The sequence below is a fragment of the Piliocolobus tephrosceles genome, chromosome 15 (genome assembly GCF_002776525.5).
Source record: "Piliocolobus tephrosceles isolate RC106 chromosome 15, ASM277652v3, whole genome shotgun sequence".
Taxonomy (NCBI): Eukaryota; Metazoa; Chordata; class Mammalia; order Primates; family Cercopithecidae; genus Piliocolobus; species Piliocolobus tephrosceles.
The window spans coordinates 81,104,927-81,124,866 of record NC_045448.1 but is presented as its reverse complement, the minus strand read 5'-3'; the positions used below and the strand labels follow the sequence as shown (position 1 = coordinate 81,124,866).

At 43.2% G+C, this 19,940-nt stretch overlaps 2 protein-coding genes across 8 annotated transcripts in view; one reads left to right on the top strand and one right to left on the bottom strand.

Annotated features, from left to right (window-relative positions):
• Positions 1-19,940, bottom strand: part of CTNNA2 (catenin alpha 2) — a 1,159,566-nt gene that overhangs the window by 360,845 nt on the left and 778,781 nt on the right. The gene's annotated exons all lie outside the window — the stretch shown is intronic.
• On the top strand, positions 5,971-8,841 carry LRRTM1 (leucine rich repeat transmembrane neuronal 1). The gene is made up of 2 exons (XM_023224981.2): positions 5,971-6,557; positions 6,829-8,841. Exon 2 carries the CDS (start codon positions 6,888-6,890, stop codon positions 8,454-8,456), a length of 1,569 nt encoding a protein of 522 aa, XP_023080749.1. The 5' UTR covers positions 5,971-6,557; positions 6,829-6,887; the 3' UTR covers positions 8,457-8,841.

Below are 19,940 nucleotides of genomic sequence, written 5' to 3'. Positions count from 1 at the left end.
TTTTTTTTTTTTTTTTTTTTTTTTTTTTTTTTTTTAGATGAAGTCTCGCACTGTCACCTGGGCTGGAGTGCAGTAGCACCATCTCCGGTCACTGCAACCTCCGCTTCCCGGGTTCAAGTGATTCTCCTGCCTCAGCCTCCCAAGTAGCTGGGATTACAGTCGCCTGCCACCACGCCCAGCTAATGTTTTGTATTGTTAGTAGAGACAGAAATTCATCATGTTGGTCAGGCTGGTCTTGAACTCCTGACCTCAGGTGATCCACCCACCTCAGCCTCCCAAAGTACATTTTTTATAATAAAGTATACATGAGAAATACACACATGCCATAGTAGCAGATTGGCAGTGATAAGAAAACTGAGGAATAATGTAAGCAAACTCTGTTAACATCAAAGCTTTTCCCAGAAAGACAACCCTAATGCACCTCCAACTTACCTTCCCTCACTTGTCCTTGCTGTCTTAACTCTTTCAAAATTATATGTGTGAAGGGGCAACATGTTGGGCTGCCCCATGGGATCAATTACCATGCAATTCTGCCTGCCTTGGAAGACTGCAATCAAAGTCTTATGCCAGATGTCAGAATACCATTATCTCCTAGGATAATATGGGGAGAAACCAGCCGAAAGATACCTAAAGCTAGCACCTATGAAGGCTCTACACTGCCTGCTGTACCAATTACAAAATCAAACTTTAAGAGCCCTGTGATACACATAGACTTTCCATTCTAAGTGTTTAAAATCTAATAGGAGGGAAAACACATTATTCAGAAAGTTTTTTGTTTTTTGTTTTTTTTGCCCCGATTCCACTACCAAGGGTGGGCAATCACTTAACATTTCTGCCCCTTCAGCTTCTCAATTATAAAACTAGGGAATCAATGATATCTGGGTTTTTATCTCAGGTTAAAATTTGGGAATGTTCCAATAATGCATCTCAAAATTTAATGAATTACCTGGGGCTAATGGTTAAATGCAGATTTGATTCCATGGGTCTGGGAAGAGGCCTGAGAATCTACATTTCTAACAAGCTGGTCCCAGGCCTACACTTTTGAGTGGCCAAACTCTAATATACATGATCTCATTTAATTCCCCCAAGTATCCTCTGAGATAGCCATCCTTAGCCCTATTTCACTGACCAAGAAGTGACTTGTATAGGGTTATACCAATTAAAAAGTGGCAAAGCAGAAATCCCAACAAGGTCTTTTTACTCTTCATCTCCAAGATGTTTAATATCCCTTTCAGTTTTAAAACACTATCATTAGAAATTATTGCCACACTCTTATAAAGTGAACAGGACCACGAGATTGATAAAGGTAAGCTGCTAATGGAGTTCAGAAGAAGAAGAAGGGTTTGCTTCATATAGAGCAGGGGCCTGGGAGTCAGTTTAGAAAACATAGAGGAGATTTGCCATCAACCTTGAAGGGTAGTTAAAATGAAGGTAAGCAAAGATGGAGAGAATATAAAACAATAGGTAAGCATAACATGGCATAATCAGAGCACCAGTATATTCTCTACACCAGCATAGAGAAAACCTGTGGAGAGGGAGGACAGGCCTCATGAACTGGCATTTCTTTCTTTCTTTTTTCTCTCTCCCTTTTTTTTTTTTTTTTTTTTTTTTTGAGACAGAATCTCACTTATTGCCCAGGCTGGAATGCAGTGGCGTGATCTCGGCTCACTGCAACCTCCACCTCCCAGGTTCAAGTGATTCTCCTGCCTCAGCCTCCCAAGTAGCTGGGATTACAGGCACCCACCAGCACACCTGGTTAATTTTTGTAGTTTTAGTAGAGAGGGGGTTTCGCAGGTTTCACCATGTTGGCCAGGCTGGCCTCAAACTCCTGACCTCAGATGATCTGCCCACCTCAGCCTCCCAAAGTGCTGGGATTACAGGCATGAGCCACCGTTCCTGGGAGAACTTGCATTTCCATTTATTATTATTTATTCATTTATTATTTCTTTTATTATTTATGCTCATCATTTACATCATTTATAGAGCATGGCAGTTAGTTTCTTATTGATATCCATGTTACCATGCTGCTTTAAGAGTTTGATAAAGTTTGATAAGTAAAATGACCTCAATTTCTAATTTGTTTCTCCTAAGTGGATCTCCTGAGAGCAGCCTTGGGGCCCCCAACCTCAGACTCTCCATGCACCTTTTGAGGCATTCTGTAAAATGCCAGCTGTATGGTATGTGCCCACAGAAACAACAAAGTTAATTCTCTCTTTTTGGAATTGTGACTCCCACTCTCCCCCAATTCTTCTAAAGGTTTCCTTTTAAAGAAAAGCCATGGTTCGCTGCCACTGAAAATTAAAGACAACGGCATAAAGATCAAGGTCCAGGCTGGTGCTAGCGATGACAGAACATTAAAATAATCACTCAAATTTCCTTCCTTGAAAATTGACAAAGACTACTAATGGAAAGCCAATCTCCAGAACACAGATTCATTTCAGACTTTCTGCACTTGCATCTCTTTGTTCACAAATTATTTTGACTAAAGTGAACAAATTGGAAGTGTTGAGATAAAACAGGAGAGGTAATAACATACTAAAAAAAAAAAAAAAATTGTATGTGACTCCCCCACTCCACGTCACAACATAGAGTATCATGAAAAACAGGAGGGCTTATTAGGCAAAGGCTAATTTACAAGGTTGAAGAGAGAAGGAATTAATTGACTCTTCCCTCCATCAAGCTATACTTCTGGCCTCTCTAACTACAACAAATTTGCTCCATGAGCTTCTCTATTCTACCTCCACTTAGTTCCAGATTACGTTTGGCCATCAGATTCATAACTCATATACCCCAGATTTCCTTCCCATTTGCTGAATCCATATTTTCAAGATTCTTATCTTTTCTTACCCCAAACTGGAGGTCTGGCCTCAGTACCCAATCACATGTTGGTATGATGGCTTGGGATGGTATTCTCGATGCCCAACTATTAGTACTAGACTTGCAGCTATAGTGGTTCAGTTAGATGAGCGCAGGTTCCTTCCCCTGACAAACATGGAAAATGTCAAGAGTATTTTCAAAGCATATAAAGTATCTCTTATCCAATACACAACACTGAAGAAGAAGTTTGCCAACAGAAATCTATGGTCACCTGGGAGGAAGAGATTGGTCCAGTACACGCAATAGCTACATTGTAACCTGGTGAATCGAATATTTTCAAAACACAGGTAAAGACATCTGAGATAATAAGCAGGAGGAAAGAAAAAACTTTAGGTGAGCTTTTCTTTCTTTTTCTCCTTTTTTAGTTTGTTGGACACTTAGAGGCATGAAATTAAAACTCGTGAAAAACAGTCATATCGACTGGCTGTGGTGACTCAAAAGTTGTCGTTTCTCGACTCAACTTTGCTGAAACACTTGATTCATGTTGTTCTTATTTAACCTAATTTGCATTGATTTAATCAGTGCTGGTATGCTTTAAATACATAATAAATTGGGATTCTGCAACTTAGATGACTTAGAATAGCTAAATTTCAATAAAGCTCATTTCAATCTGTTAATGTATACGGTTCTGCCAAGGGGTTTAAAACTGTAGAAAAGATGCAAACTTGCCACATTAGAGGTGGGAAAGGCTTAAAGATACCATATAGATGAAACGATTTGCAGGATAATAATGTGAAAAGCAATATATATAAAATATATATTTTTACATATTATATATATATATAATTTATTTATTTTAATTACAGCCTAGGAGCATCTTCGAAGTTTTGAGTAGCACACTTAGAAGAAAACTCATATATAAATCAGTGAATTTAATTTTATTCCCTTTCTTTCTTGCCAACACTCAACTCTTCTGCCTCTCTGCACCAGCTCTACAAATCAAATGACATCCAAAGTGGGACCTCTTCTTGCCCATTTGGCAGCCTCTGTCACCACTTTGCCAAGCAGCCAGCATTAGGAGGCGTTTTTTTTTTGTTTGTTTTTCTTTTTTTTCCTAGCAGCCCTAGGGATTGGGTGGTGTGTACTCACAGTACTCACTGAATGGCTGGCAGCTGTTTAACCCTGCCTGCGCCTGCTCAACACCCCTCCCCCACCTCCCAACTCTTTAGCGTTTATGGCTCCATCAGCTGGCCTGCTGTCAGGAATAATTGTCTTGGCTAGAGGTGAAACCACTTGATGGTGAATTTGTTCGTCTGTCTGCTAAAGTGTTGCGCAGCACCTTGGAGGTGCCAGGATAAAACCTGCAAATGCCTGATCCAGAGTTAGGTAGGCAGCAAGAGTGACAGAGAGGCAATCATCAAGAATGGCAAATTAAGAAAGGGAGAGAGAGACAGAGAGAGAGAGAGAGAAAAAAGAAAGAAAGAGAGAGAGAGAGAGAACGAACCAACCAACCAAAGAAAGAAAACCATCTGTGCCAGTTGCAAGCTGTATGACCTTGGATAAACCATGATGTCTCTTGGCCTCAGTTTCGTCACGTGCAAAATTAAGGGGGTTGATTTTCTAATGTCTCTTCTAACTCCTAAGACAGCATGTGATGTCTAGGACATTTCAGATTTGTGTTCCTTCCAATTAAATGATACATCTCAGAGATGAATGACCAGGGCAGAGCTCAGATGAATACAAAATGGAATGATTCATGCCCCGTTCATATGACTTTTCCTGAAAAGTACCACCAGTCTTTGGTGACTTTGATTCCATTGGTTGGTCTCTTCAGCTTAGATGCTAAGGACCAATCCAGTTACTTGTCCATTCTATCTACCCTGGCTCTGGTAATCCACTCTCATTCCTATCAAAGTAAGTGCCACTACACACAATGCCTACTGATTTTGAGTTCCTTAGAGGCAGAAACGATAGGAATTCAAAGAGCGGAGCTGAAGACTCACATTTGACTCTCCTTACCATCTCCCTGGGCATCTTTGTCAAGAAGGAAGGCTTACCCACACTCACTTCCCACAGGCTTTCTCAGTCATCTTGGAGGATTTTGTTTAAACAGATGACCAACTGACCCTCCCCAGGGCAGACCCTCTCCAGACCAGTTGGCACAAGGTGTGTGTGTGCGGGGAGCTCATTGTAAGGACTCCTATCTATAAATGATTGTGAATAGAAATAATGAGGCAAAGGCTTCTCGTCATATTTAGAGGAAAAAGTGGCACAATTCAGTGCAGTCTCAAAGCTTAATTAGGGATGTGTGTATGGAGACCGGTAGGCTTCATTATGGCTTAAACTACCACATCCCTACACATTCACATTCTCCTGGAGTGGGGTGCACTGCAGGGCCCAGCAATCACCATGAACAGCACAAGTCAGGGTTAGTCCTCCCCATGTCAGACAGCAGAATCGTTCTTTAATCCACCCTGTACCCCATATGTATCTATGGAGCCTAATGAAGCTCCGGAGGGATCTCAGTCAAGTCTCCCTGTACACAGACATACCTTTTTGCCACACCGGATCTCACACCACCGGGACTGGGATGGCTTCCCAAACTAGGTGGGTTTGGAAAGTATTTCCCCCTTCCACCTCAATAAAAGGGCTGGCTGACTGCAGAATTCCAGTACCCGCAAGGCGGGGGTGGGGGTGGGGGTGGGGGGGCGGTGGAGAGACAAAATCTTAGCCAAGCCCCAAATCATTGCCTTCCTGTGTCTTCTCTCAAGTTGCTTTTCTAAAGCAAAGGTCCAAATGTTGATTTCTCTGCAGATTCCTACGTATCTCTTACACGTAGACAGTTTTAAAGGGGAAAAGAATATATCCCCAAAAGGGAAGGGGGAGAGCACAGAATATTTCAGTTTCTTCCCACTTGGAAATATCTTGTCGTGGATGATGCTACACCCCTACCTCCACCTCCCTCCCCCCTCATTTTTTTTTTTTTTTTTTTTTTTTGGAAATATGGACAAAAAAGCTTAAAGTGTTTTCCGTTTCATCAAAGAACATATATTACTTTAGTGGTTCGGTAAAATGTTGGTTTTATGCCCACCCCTTTTCAATCTGCCCATGTCTGAGGTGCTCGGGGAAGACGCACAATCGTGAGCAGCTTACGACACTCAGTGAGCAGTAGGTGCCTGTGCAAGCTCGCGCCTCACACTGCCTGGTGGAGAGAAGGAGCCCGGGCGCCGCTCGCCGCTTCCCGCGACGCCGCCCGCACCTCCCCGCCGCCCGCCGCCCGCAAAGCATGAGCGAGCCCGCTCTCTGCAGCTGCCCGGGGCGCGAATGGCAGGCTGTCTCCGCGGAGTAAAAGGTGGCGCCGGTCAGTGGTCGTTTCCAATGACGGACATTAACCAGACTGTCAAATCCTGGGGAGTCGCGAGCCCCGAGTTTGGAGTTTTTTTCCCCCACAACGTCACAGTCCGAACTGCAGAGGGAAAGGAAGGCGGCAGGAAGGCGAAGCCCGGGCTCCAGCACGTAGTTGGGAAACTTGCGGGTCCTAGAAGTCGCCTCCCCGCCTCGCCGGCCGCCCTTGCAGCCCCAAGCCGAGCAGCAAAGTGAGACATTGTGCGCCTGCCAGATCCGCCGGCCGCGGACCGGGGCTGCCTCGGAAACACAGAGGGGTCTTCTCTCGCCCTGCATATAATTAGCCTGCACACAAAGGGAGCAGCTGAATGGAGGTTGTCACTCTCTGGAAAAGGGTGGGTAAGACACTTTTTAATTAAATTCTTTCCCGAAGATTTTTTTTCCTCCCTTTTCTTTGCTGCAGCATCTAACATGGACCAAATCACCATCTCTTTGATCTTTCCGTGGCTGTGAACTTTCTATGCTGCCCAGCTTTCTGCATGCTTAGAGGTGAACGTGTGGTTTTTGGGGAGGGGGGTCCTTCTTTATTTCTATGTATTTATTTGATTTTTTGCCCTTTTCTCCTCCTCCCCCGCTCCCCCTCCCTCGGAATAAAATATGATGTAGATTTCTGACCGAGCGCTTCCAATGGACATTCTCCAGTCTCTCTGGAAAGATTCTCGCTAATGGATTTCCTGCTGCTCGGTCTCTGTCTATACTGGCTGCTGAGGAGGCCCTCGGGGGTGGTCTTGTGTCTGCTGGGGGCCTGCTTTCAGATGCTGCCCGCCGCCCCCAGCGGGTGCCCGCAGCTGTGCCGGTGCGAGGGGCGGCTGCTGTACTGCGAGGCGCTCAACCTCACCGAGGCGCCCCACAACCTGTCCGGCCTGCTGGGCTTGTCCCTGCGCTACAACAGCCTCTCGGAGCTGCGCGCCGGCCAGTTCACGGGGTTAATGCAGCTCACGTGGCTCTATCTGGATCACAATCACATCTGCTCGGTACAGGGGGACGCCTTTCAGAAACTGCGCCGAGTTAAGGAACTCACGCTGAGTTCCAACCAGATCACCCAGCTGCCCAACACCACCTTCCGGCCCATGCCCAATCTGCGCAGCGTGGACCTCTCGTACAACAAGCTGCAGGCGCTCGCGCCCGACCTCTTCCACGGGCTGCGGAAGCTCACCACGCTGCATATGCGGGCCAACGCCATCCAGTTTGTGCCGGTGCGCATCTTCCAGGACTGCCGCAGCCTCAAGTTTCTCGACATCGGATACAATCAGCTCAAGAGTCTGGCGCGCAACTCTTTCGCCGGCTTGTTTAAGCTCACCGAGCTGCACCTCGAGCACAACGACTTGGTCAAGGTGAACTTTGCCCACTTCCCGCGCCTCATCTCCCTGCACTCGCTCTGCCTGCGGAGGAACAAGGTGGCCATTGTGGTCAGCTCGCTGGACTGGGTTTGGAACCTGGAGAAAATGGACTTGTCGGGCAACGAGATCGAGTACATGGAGCCCCATGTGTTCGAGACCGTGCCGCACCTGCAGTCCCTGCAGCTGGACTCCAACCGCCTCAGCTACATCGAGCCCCGGATCCTCAACTCTTGGAAGTCCCTGACAAGCATCACCCTGGCCGGTAACCTGTGGGACTGCGGGCGCAACGTGTGTGCCCTAGCCTCGTGGCTCAGCAACTTCCAGGGGCGCTACGATGGCAACTTGCAGTGCGCCAGCCCGGAGTACGCACAGGGCGAGGACGTCCTGGACGCCGTGTACGCCTTCCACCTGTGCGAGGATGGGGCCGAGCCCACCAGCGGCCACCTGCTCTCGGCCGTCACCAACCGCAGTGATCTGGGGCCCCCTGCCAGCTCGGCCACCACGCTCGCGGACGGCGGGGAGGGGCAGCACGACGGCACATTCGAGCCTGCCACCGTGGCTCTCCCCGGCGGCGAGCACGCCGAGAACGCCGTGCAGATCCACAAGGTGGTCACGGGCACCATGGCCCTCATCTTCTCCTTCCTTATCGTGGTCCTTGTGCTCTACGTGTCCTGGAAGTGTTTCCCAGCCAGCCTCAGGCAGCTCAGACAGTGCTTTGTCACGCAGCGCAGGAAGCAAAAGCAGAAACAGACCATGCATCAGATGGCTGCCATGTCTGCCCAGGAATACTACGTTGATTACAAACCGAACCACATTGAGGGAGCCCTGGTGATCATCAACGAGTATGGCTCGTGTACCTGCCACCAGCAGCCCGCCAGGGAATGCGAGGTGTGATTGTCCCAGTGGCTCTCAACCCATGCGCTACCAAATACGCCTGGGCAGCCGGGATGGGCCGGCGGGCACCAGGCTGGGGTCTCCTTGTCTGTGCTCTGATATGCTCCTTGACTGAAACTTTAAGGGGATCTCTCCCAGAGACTTGACATTTTAGCTTTATTGTGTCTTAAAAACAAAAACGAATTAAAACACAACAAAAAAACCCCACCCCACAACCTTCAGGACAGTCTATCTTAAATTTCATATGAGAACTCCTTCCTCCCTTTGAAGATCTGCCCATATTCAGGAATCTGAGAGTGTAAAAAAGGTACCAATCATTGATTTTTTTTTTTTTTTTTTTTTTTTTGTAAACTAAAATGTTTAAAATAAAATAGCATTTACAGTTTTTACAGACTGGTGTAACCTAAATGAATTGTTACCTGTGTTACAAGAAAAGCAGCAGTTAAAATTTCCTTGGGGGGTGGCGAGGGGAGTTGTCCAGGGGCCAGAAGGAAATTCCAGGAGCAAAGTAGTCAGATTCAATTTGAAATTTTAAAGAAGGGCAAACAAAGCTTATCAGATTAATGACTTATGTTAATTTACTCCACATGAGTAAGGACTGGAAAAAGAAAAACAGCAAGACCCTTTATATTATTGGGGCGAGAACAGTGCAATCTAACCACCTTCAAGCAAGTGAGAGGTGGACTGAGGACTGGGCATCCTTGCTCAGCCTTTAAAGCAGAGAGCATTGCAAATAAATGACTTTTAAAAGGCAGTGCCAGACAGTTTGTCCTAGGAACACGAAACATTTTTGCACTTAATGTAACCATCTTTCAAATCAACTCAAAATGTAACCATCTTTCAAATCAACTCAAAATCTCATCCCCAAATGCCACCTTAATTCTTAATTCTCCTGAGTCTTTGATTCACCAGACTTAGTAGCATTTGTGCCCTTCTTGTACCTCCTGTTAAAGGGAGCCCCTCAGCTCGCTGCTCTCTTTGGTCTGGCTGAGGGGAAGGAGGCAGAATCCTGATATTCAGGACTGAAAGCGGTGCTTCTGGAGCACAGTGCTAAGACTGCAGCAAGCTTAGGTTCCCAGACAGTGACAGCACATTCCTAGTTTCTATGGGGAATGAGGAGAAAAGCCTACCTCAGGATGAATGCCTGCAGGGTAATGACTTGTAGCAAGAGACTTTAGGGGCAGAGGTGACAGAGCAGTGATGGGGTGGGGAGAGTGGGAGAAGATAATCATCTGATCCTGTGTTTGCATATTTCTGAGATGGGAATAATTTGTTAAACAGGACAGAAAAGCTGCCTCTTCTCAGACTGCCCTTTTGTGTAACGCTTGCTTTCCCTATTTCTTTCTTTTTTCTTTTTTCTGTGTTGGGATTGATGATTGCTCCTTCTCACCCCTCATAGGCTTCCAGGTCCATCATTGAGATTTCAGTTTCTATTCAACTAAAGAGTGAGGAAGTGGTGGTAGTGGCAATTGGTGGGTGCAGAGAAGGGAAGGGAAAGGCTGTGTGCATTGGAGGGAGGGCTCCTTCTTCAGATGATAATTTAAGCAAATGTATGATTGAAATAAACTGTGATGGATGACAGATGCTGAACCAGTGTAGCCCACATCCCTAAGTCTTTCTCTTCCCTCTCTGACACTAAAGACTTGCATCTTTCTGTTTTTATTTTTCCTTTTTTTTTTTTTTTTTTGAGAGAGAAGTCCAAATAGCAGGAAGAGGGATGGGGGGATGGGGAACCACACACTACCATCCCCCAAAATGCAAATGTCTCCAGCTACCAATCTTAGGAGGCAAAATCAGCTTTTTGAAATGCAGAATGGTATCACCAGAAGGTTTCCTTAAACTAAGGGTTGGTGGTAGGTTTTCTCTTCTACCTATGGAGAAACCAGTATGCCTAAAAATATTGTTTCTAAGAGTCTCTTTCAAGGTAAATATTTTGCAAATGTCTTTTAAGATGTTAAGCCCTAGGAGACAGCTTCTTACACACACACACACACACACACACACACACACACACACACACACACCCCAACACCCCAGCTCATTTTTCTTGACCAGGAAACTTCATCTTACTTTATTTATAATTAAAACATGACATTATGACACACATCATGCACATGACACCCATTCAGACTGTTAGTGTTCTAGAAGAGAGGTGCTTTGTTTGATAACTTTGAGGAGGGGGTTTTGAATTTAAGCATAATCATTTGGGTTTGCCTTTCTAAATAGCATACCACTCCGAGAGCAGGGGTAGCAGGAACAAGATTCTCTCAGGAATGTGCCTTACCTAAAACCCTACTAAAGCGACCTCCTCTAGAAGACGGCATACCTTTTTTAGGAAAAAAAAAAAAAAAAAAAATTGTAGCAACTGAAGCAGGGCTCCTTGGATTCCGTGAACTTAACCATCTCATAGGAAGGCTACAGGAATCCAGTGCCCAAAGCTACTCTGGCTTGGTGCATTAAAGAGCTGTGTGGGTGTGCTTATAGGGAAAGCTTTCAGAAGCAAAACCTTCCTGGCAAGCATCAGAACCACAAGTCCCCTCCTACCCTCTAGAAATCTGAATATTGGAAACTGTAGTTTATCTCCTATCGCCAAGACATTTTTATCTTTCACTCTTCTTGTTTCAAGGTGGCCATAAGAAAGAGAGAGAATAATCGTGCTTTGTTTTATGCTACTCCACCCACCCTGCCCATGATTAAATATCATATATGTAGAAGATCTTAAGTCCATGCACATTTCATGAAGAACCATTGGAAAGAGGAATCTGCAGTCTGGGAACTTAAGAGCAAATGATGACCATAGAAAGCTATGTTCTTACTTTGTGTGTGTGTCTGTATGTTTCTGTGTTGTGTGTCTTTGTAGGCAAGCAATTGTTGTCTACACAAACAGGAATTTAGCCCACATCATTTCACGTTCCTGTGACTCTAGCTCTGGAGATTGGTGGGGGGAGGGGGAAAGGGGGAAAGGCAGGAATAAGGGAAAGTGGTAGTTTTAACTAAGGTTTTGTAACACTTGAAATCTATTCTTTCTCAAATTAATTAATCTTTAAGCTTCAAGAAACTTGCTCTGACCCCTCTAAGCAAACTACTAAGCATTTAAAAGAGAATCTAATTTTTAAAGGTGTAGCACCTTTTTTTATTCTTCCCACAGAGGGTGCTAATCTCATTATCCTGTGCTATCTGAAAAGAACTTTAGGCCACAATTCACGTCTCATCCTGGGCATTGTGATGAATTGACCCTCCATTTGCAGTACCTTCCCAGCTGATTAAAGTTCAGCAGTGGTATTGAAGTTTTTCGAATATTTATGTAGGAAAAAAAGTCTTTTCACATGACAAATGACACTCTCATACCAGTCTTAGCCCTAGTAGATTTTTTAGGCTGGACCATAGGCAGCAGATTAAATGAGACCTGTCCTTTGCTGCACTCAGAAAAAAAAGGCAGTCGCTATGCTCAGACTGTAGTCTTGATATTAATAGTTGAGACCACCTACCCACAATGCAGCCCATACTCCCAAGACTACAAAGTTGCCATCACAAAGAAAAGGTTATTCCAGTAAAAGGAAATAATTTTCTAATCAATTTAAAAATATTCTTCTGAACTTATCAAAGTATAAGAGTGCCCTGCCTTTTCTCTCTGCTTTCAAGAAGGCAGACATTTGGTATGATTTAACATCAACAACACATTTATGAGTGTGTGTAAGTAATCAGAGGGGCAAATGCCACTTGTTATTCCTCCCAAGTTTTCCAAGCAAGTACACACAGATCTCTGGTAGGATAAGGGGCCACTTGTGTTTCTGGCTTATTTTAGTCGACTTGTCAGCAAGTTTGATGCCTAGTCTATCTGACATGGCCCAGTAGAAGAGGGCATTGATGGATCACATGAGATGGTAAAAGAAACATCATCACACACCCCTCTCACAGAGAAAATTATCAAAGAACCAGAAATTATATCTGTTTTGGAGAAATTATATCATAATGTTTCAGGGTAGTCAAACATCAATCATCTCCTCTAGATGAGTGGTGATGTTAGTTGATTTGGATCTGCCATTGACAGAATGTCAAATAAAAAGGAATTAGCTAGACTATGACCATTAAATAGGCTTCTGAAATATATACACACACTCCTACCTCTCAGTCTATCTCTGTATATATAACAGCACACACACAAACATGCACACACACATATGTGTGTGTATATACATATGTATGTATAAAACCACATATAACCACACACACATACATATATAACCATACACACACACACACACGCATGCGTGCAGGCAGGTGACCACATTATGTAACTACCTTCTAGCACTAATTACCCTAATACTTTCTTCTTCATAATCAAACTTTTATTCAATACTTTCTTCTTCATAATCAAACTTTTATTCAGGAAAGGATCTGATAAAATAAGTGACAGTTAAGATATAAAGAACTGATATGGCTGATGGTATTTTCAGGCATTAATGAGTAGGTAGATGCTTTGCAGGCTGGAGAACTTCTGGGCTCCTTATGCCACAGCAGAGTGTAACCTACTGTCTAGTGGGAAGAGCCAGCAAATGGGAATATAATTTTTGAGAGTATTTTCCACCTCAGGGTTAAGAAATATATTTTTCCACAAAGAATGCTCTACTCTGATTTTTATTTTCTTTTCTGGGATTCAGGAGGCAAAATTCTTACTTCTGATTGGGCACTATCTCCTGGCCTTGCTCAACTGGACACAATTTCTGAAGACTTTTGCTTTTTTACTCAAAGTGAAGGGACTGGCTATTGCATTCTTACAGTTTAGACAAAGATATAAATGAGATGGAGAAATACAATTTACTGAGTGGTCACTACTACGGTGCCTTTATCTAGATCACAATAAGTGAGGGAGGTGCCAGCAATCTTATCTTCATATGAATAACTTGAGGCTTACAGAGGTCAGGTATATTGTGCAAAGTCACCCAGCTAGTGATTGGAAGCACTGTGATGTGCTGATTGACTTGGTGGCCTTTTCACTACACCCTGTTTCTTTATTCCTTGAATGGTTGCCCCTCCACCCCTGCACGTAACAAAGAGCCTAGAACTAGACTGGGAACAGGACACATGCTCAACATATTCTTGTTGAATGCCATGGTCACAATGCTCAAATCCAGGAATTCTGACCATGACTTGTTTGCTCTGGTCACTGGTAATAGGGCAATGCAGGACTCTGCCAATAGAGGAGACTTCTCCAGGGTTCCAGAAAAAATGGCCAGTATATTCAGTCCAACCCCTTAAAATAGAATTTTAGATTCAGAGAAAGTAAAGTATAGACATCCATATGTTATTGTCGGGGATTTATCTGCATTTCTTCCTTCATGATTAAATGGATCATGTGTCTATGGTAATGGTTCTCAACCAGGGGCAAATTTGCCACCCAGTGGACATTTACTTGTTTGTGTCTGGAGACATTTTACATTTTTATGCATGGGTGAAGTGGTGCTACCGGTATCCAGTGGGCAGAAGTACGGATACTGTGAAACATCCTACAAGCGAAGGACATCCCCCACATCAAACAATTATTTGACCTAAAATATCAAGAGTGCTGAAGCTGACATTGCTGCTTCATGATGGAAAGTAATGGTGCTGTCTAAAGCATCATGCTGTGCTGCAGTTTTGCATGGAGTGGTCTTACTTCTGAGTTAGCTTTAGATTTACCTAGACTTATTCCCTTTAAGTCTTTCTCTTGCCAGGTAACTGGAAATCTAAATTAATAGCCGTTAGGTTTGTTGATAATCAGCAAAAGGGCCTATAGTTAATACATGCTTCTCAAAGAACATATGGCAAAACTTAAATTAACTAGGACAAAACTCGTCAGAACCCTCAATTGACCCACTTTTTCTTTAGCAATACCTCATTTAGGAAACAGGAAAAAAAAATCAAGTTAACAGTGGAGATTTAATTAACAAGAAGGAAAACGAGAAACTTGATATTCCTTCCAGGAGGGGTTCTGCAGTCTGAACAAATCCAATCCACCAGCCTGTGCCTTCTTCTTCCCCAACCAAAACTGTAATGTATGTGAGGTGGTGATGAACCTCTATTTTAAAAATCAGTGTACTAAAAAATAAATGCTTGAGGGGATGGATAGCTCATTTTCCATGATGTAATTATTACACATTGCATGCCTCTATCAAAATATCTCATGTACCCCATAAATTTATGCATCTACTATGTACCCACAATAATTTTTTAAAACACTAAAAAAAAAAAAAAATCTAGAAAAAAGTCAGTGTGCTCAGTCTAGTGAGTAGGGTGGACATATTTAGGGAAATGATCTCAGTCCTTAGAAATAGGATAGTCTAGAGATACAAGAATTGCAAACTGAAATCCATCTGGGGACACACAGGCAACACAGATGAGTGAGGTTCATGGGTAGATGAAATTATAAGGAACTGGAGAATTCACTTAAAAGAATATAATTCACATTTGACTGGTTCTGGTTAATCAGAACATTTCTACAGGGCAGGTCAAGTAACTGCTCTGGAAGAAATAGGGTCTAGAAGTCAGGAATCATCATCTTTAGACATAGTACTGTTATTTATATGACTGGGATGATCTGTTAATCACCTTACTGCAATTGGTCTCTGTCTCTACTTTAGATGGATTCATCTAGGTATTCCCTAAGAAACTTTCCAGTTTGGGGCTTCTATTTTACCATTTGTTTCCCCACAATAAAACTTGAAACAAAAGTAGTTTTCAAGACAGTGTCACTTAACCAGAAAATTAAAATTCCCCTGAATTCCTTTTCCTCCAGACATTCTGATTCATCAGGCTTGCCTGAATATGAATGAGCAGATATAGGTTAAAAAAAATTCACTGAGAGTCAGGGGCTTCAGAGAGGTAGGTGGACATGCTGGAAAACAGATAAGAAGATGAGAAAGCTCAGGCATGTGTGGGTGGGAAAACTGGGATTTTAGAATGTGCAGGAAGAGATGAAAGGGAATCCTAAAGAGGACACACACACTCACCCGCACATGAGACCTGAGACACAGGCATGTGCCGTGAAGTAGCCCCCTACCCACAAAAAAAATAAATTAATTAATTTAAAAAAATTGTTCAGGACTCTAAACATGACATACTACATTGTAAATGGCCACAATGGATATTAGGAGTTGAGAGACCTTTCTAGTAAAATGGGGTGTGGGATGGGAGGGAAAGAGAGAGAAAGAGAGATTGAGAAGAAGAAAAGGCAAGGTGGGGGAAGGAGATGAGAGAAGAGAACAAAACAAAACAGAAAGAAAAAAGAAAAAGAGAGGAAAAAGAGAGAGTTTCAAGACCTGTGTTTTATGCTACTCAAGTCATCATAAGTAGCTGTGATTACACTGATTCCTCAATCCTTTTCAATCATTTCTTTATTCTGGTCTACCAGGTTAGCTATTTGTCTGTTCTCAATGTAATGTCACAAAGTTATTTTCCCTTGTGTTTATGAGAAGAAGGAATTCATTCTCTAGCTGCATCTTATTTCTCTATTGCTCAGCTAGGAGAGTGCTTGTCAACCCTGGCTGCACACTGGAACCACTTGGAGCCTCAATAAATACTGACTCCTGGGCCCCACCCTCAAGAGATTGTGAGTTAACTGGTCTGGGGTGTGGCCTTGGTGAGGATTATCATTATTATTATTATTATTATTATTATTATTATTATTATTATTACTTTTAAGCTTCCCAGGTGATTCCAAAGTTCAGCCAAGGCTGAGAAGCACTGAGCTAGCGGGTCGCCTACCCACAGCATGGACAACTCAGCAATCTACAAGATCCAAAAGTCTGACTGCAGCTCTTTAAAAATACATGGCGGGATGGTGCCTAGGCTCCATGGGGTCAGGTTACATGGGCTACATGGCAGGGAGAAGGGAGTCACCTTCCCACATCCCTGCCATTGACTCCATCTGGTGGCACTGATAGAAGAAAGACGTGCAAGCATCAGTGTACTTAGAATTAGTCTCTGAGCACTCTATAGTTTACAAAGTGCTGTTTAGAATTATTCTTATATTTGTTTTTATTCGCCCAATAATTTCAGAAGGCAGACAAAAACTTGTCCCATTTTTAAGACAAGAAGACTCAATCTGAAAAGGTTCAGTAGCTTGCCCAAGGTCATTGTTACTGCTGGGCTGGCACTGAGAAATGCCTCTTCTAAACTCTGGGTCTTTCCTCCTCTACCACCTTCCTTTCCTTCTCTAATTGGTTGTGTCATTATAAGGTAAAGCTAGTCCTGCTCAAAATATACAAATCAATAACTCCTTTAGGAGGATTCCTGGAAAACCCATTGCACACAGGCTCCTACACCTCCTCCAACTGGAGTCTTGCAGTTACAAAGTTTGACATCATAGTTTCACCACTGCCCTTCTGTGTCTCCACCCCATTCCCAAGCCTGACACTCTTTTCTTTGTCATAGGAGAATCCATGACACCCAGGAGATAGCCAAATAGGCATCAATTCTTTCCAAATACCCCTAACACCAAAACATTCCCTTCCCACTCAGTCTACTGCATCCCTAGATTTGCCACCAGGTCTTCCAAGAATGTAAACACTAAATCCTAGTAGGACACTGATCGGTGGAGTGGTGATAATTCTACTCCGGGGATTTCTGCAACTTAAACAAGGATTTTTTGGGGAAATAACCAAAGGAAATCACTCTAATGCTGGAATTTCATTTCAATTTCACTTAAACAGACGGTGGCATACATTTGGCCAGGACATCTGACCTTGTTCCCCTTAAATGAAACAACACAAGTGAATGCCCACTTATAAGAGCAGATTCGTCAACAGTTTATGGGGTTTAAAGTAAGACCAGGATAAAGATTGGCTCTTCTGTCATATTTTACTTCCTTAAATTAAAGTCCTCTTTAAAAATCACCTATTTTTAGGTGTTCACCATCAGCATATTTATCCTCAGTGAAAAACTCTCAATATTGCAAACTATGTGTAGCAGGGATCTCCATCTCAGAGATATTGTAGGCAGCCTTCAGTAAAAGTGAGATGGCTCAGCAGTGCACAGAGCTGGATTAGTCTGCCACAGAAAGGTCTGGAAAAGCCAAGTTACACACAATTAATGGAACAATGCAACAATCTGTCTTCAGCTGGCCAAAGCAATTCTGTCATTTGTCCCTCAGCTGCAGAACAACCACTCACTCTGTTATTTTGCCTCACTGTCTCTGCTCCATAGTGATTTCATTTATGGTGAAATCTATATTTCCCTGCAACTGAGACTGTGTTTCTTTATTTTTTAAAAATTTTTATTCTAAAAATAATGGGACTTCTCAGAATGCAGCAACAACTGCTTTGCTGTCCAGGTCATTTTTTAATCTGAGTGTTTCATATTGATCCTTTTTGCATATTATTTCAAAAATCATAAAGGTACATAAAAAAGGAGCAAACATGCTGTAGGAAAGAAAAGGAGAAGCTACATTATAACTGAAATGCCACTAAAGATAACATATCACTCAGATGCCTTTAACTTCTGATTATATTGCTGAACTCATTCAATCAAAGTAGCACAACATTTCTTGTTCAGAGCTTAAGTCAACATTTGTGGAGTGAACAATAGAACCATTTAACTTGTAAATGATTGCTGCTGTGAAGGTGAGGCATTCTCAAGAGAACTGTGTTGGCATAGGCCTATCAGACTCACCATGAGAGTATGCAGAAGAGGCCTCCACTTCTTCCTGATCCGTTTATGAAATGTGACCCCCACCTATAGGATTGTTAATCATATATTTTACTTACTAGGTGCCTGGCAACCTGCTAAATCCTCAAGATTTTCTCATTTAAGCCCTGCAAAAAGGTTTCATACCTCCTTGCTCAGAGTAGTATTAGCATGCTCCCTTTACAAACAGGTAAACTGAGGTCTGACAGGGGGTCAACAACTTGCCCAAGGTCACTTACCATGGTAGGATGATGTGTCAAGGGAGACACATTCCTTGGGTTCAAATTGTGGCTGAGTGACTTTGGCAAGGCACTGAACCTTTCTGATCCTCAGTTCCTTCATCTATAAAATGAACATAGGGTTGTTATAAGAATCAAGCCCATTGTTATTGAGACTGAAAGGAGTTATTCCTTATAAAGTGCTTAGAATGGTGTCTGGCATATGGCAAGTACTAGACAAGTGTTTTCTAAATAAAATATAAATAGAACAAGGTCACATAGCCAGTAAAGGGTTGAATCCAGGTGTAACCAGGATTGTCATCCTGCAAAGCTAGGCTATCACCATTTTCTTCTGTGATAGGACGAGACTCAAAAACCTGAATTCCTGAAGGCTCTGGGTCTAAAAGAGGGATATGGAGGCAGTGAAGTCTGGAGTTGCAAAGACTACACACGGTTTCCTTCCCAGCTTTCTAACTGGCCGGACCTCAGCCCATACACCACTCACTGACTTTGTTCTGGTTCTTTAGTGGCTTGGCTTTACCACTGTGGTCTGGCAGCCCTGGTGAACCTAATCCTGAAATACACGTGGCAATGTGCACACACATTCGTGCACACATATCTTCCAGTTTTCATAGGAGCTGAAGGCTAGCGGCCAGCTACGCGGGCCTTCTGGTGATGTGGCAAAACTCATTTCCCCATCTGAGCTGTTTGCTATCTGTAGTCAATTCCTGGAGGTGAAAAGCTGCTACCCGGCTTGCAATTGTTATCCAACTTCCAAACTCTTATTTAATATTGGCAATATTAAATCATACTGGCCCCTGGGACACTAAGCATACATCTTCAGCTAAAAGAGATTTGCTGGCGTTTATTTAAAGAAGCTTTTTATTTGTGTACTCACAGCCATAGTTGGATGCTGCTCAAGTACATTTAACAAATGATGAAGTACCCATCTGAGGTCGACCCTTTCTCCTGGCAGAGGAGGTCCTGTATCAAGAGGCAAACTCCATGTCCCAGCTTTGACACTAATTTGCTCCTGGCCCTTGAGCAAGTCAGTTCCACTTGTCCAGAACTTTCTTTCTTGTGTCTGTAGTGGTGAATTCTGGCTTTCCTTCTGGTTCTCCAATTTATTAGGCAGGGTATGAAGTTAAGGAGGAGAAAATAAAAGTAAGAGTAACTTTCCATACATTCTCCTTTGCTATCACTTATCAACCGGCAGAGCAATGAACTTCCCCAAAGGGAAAGACTCCAATGTCTTCAGAGATCTACCACATCCCATAAGGAAAAACTATGTTTGGTCAGATGGAACATTCTCTTTTGCAACTAAGGAATTGAGATACCAAAAGTTGAATGTGTTTCAAGCCACACCTTGTTCTTTGGGATTCACTCACAGAATAATTAAAGCACGCTCTATCTGAGCTTTGGCCAGAAATATTGGGAATACTTTGGCAGTAGTGAAACCTCAATACTTGAATCTTACTACCAGGGGATGTTAGAGCTGTTGGGAAATTGGGGATGCCTTCAATTTAGTGTTTTATGTCTTTGCTGGCTTGTTTTATTGTTTGTTTTCTACCCTCCCTTCATTTTTTCTTTCCCTCCCTCCATC

Bases quoted from the DNA above. Each gene is read 5' to 3' on its own strand.
- LRRTM1 (XM_023224981.2), top strand. From the start codon at position 6,888: ATGGATTTCCTGCTGCTCGGTCTCTGTCTATACTGGCTGCTGAGGAGG.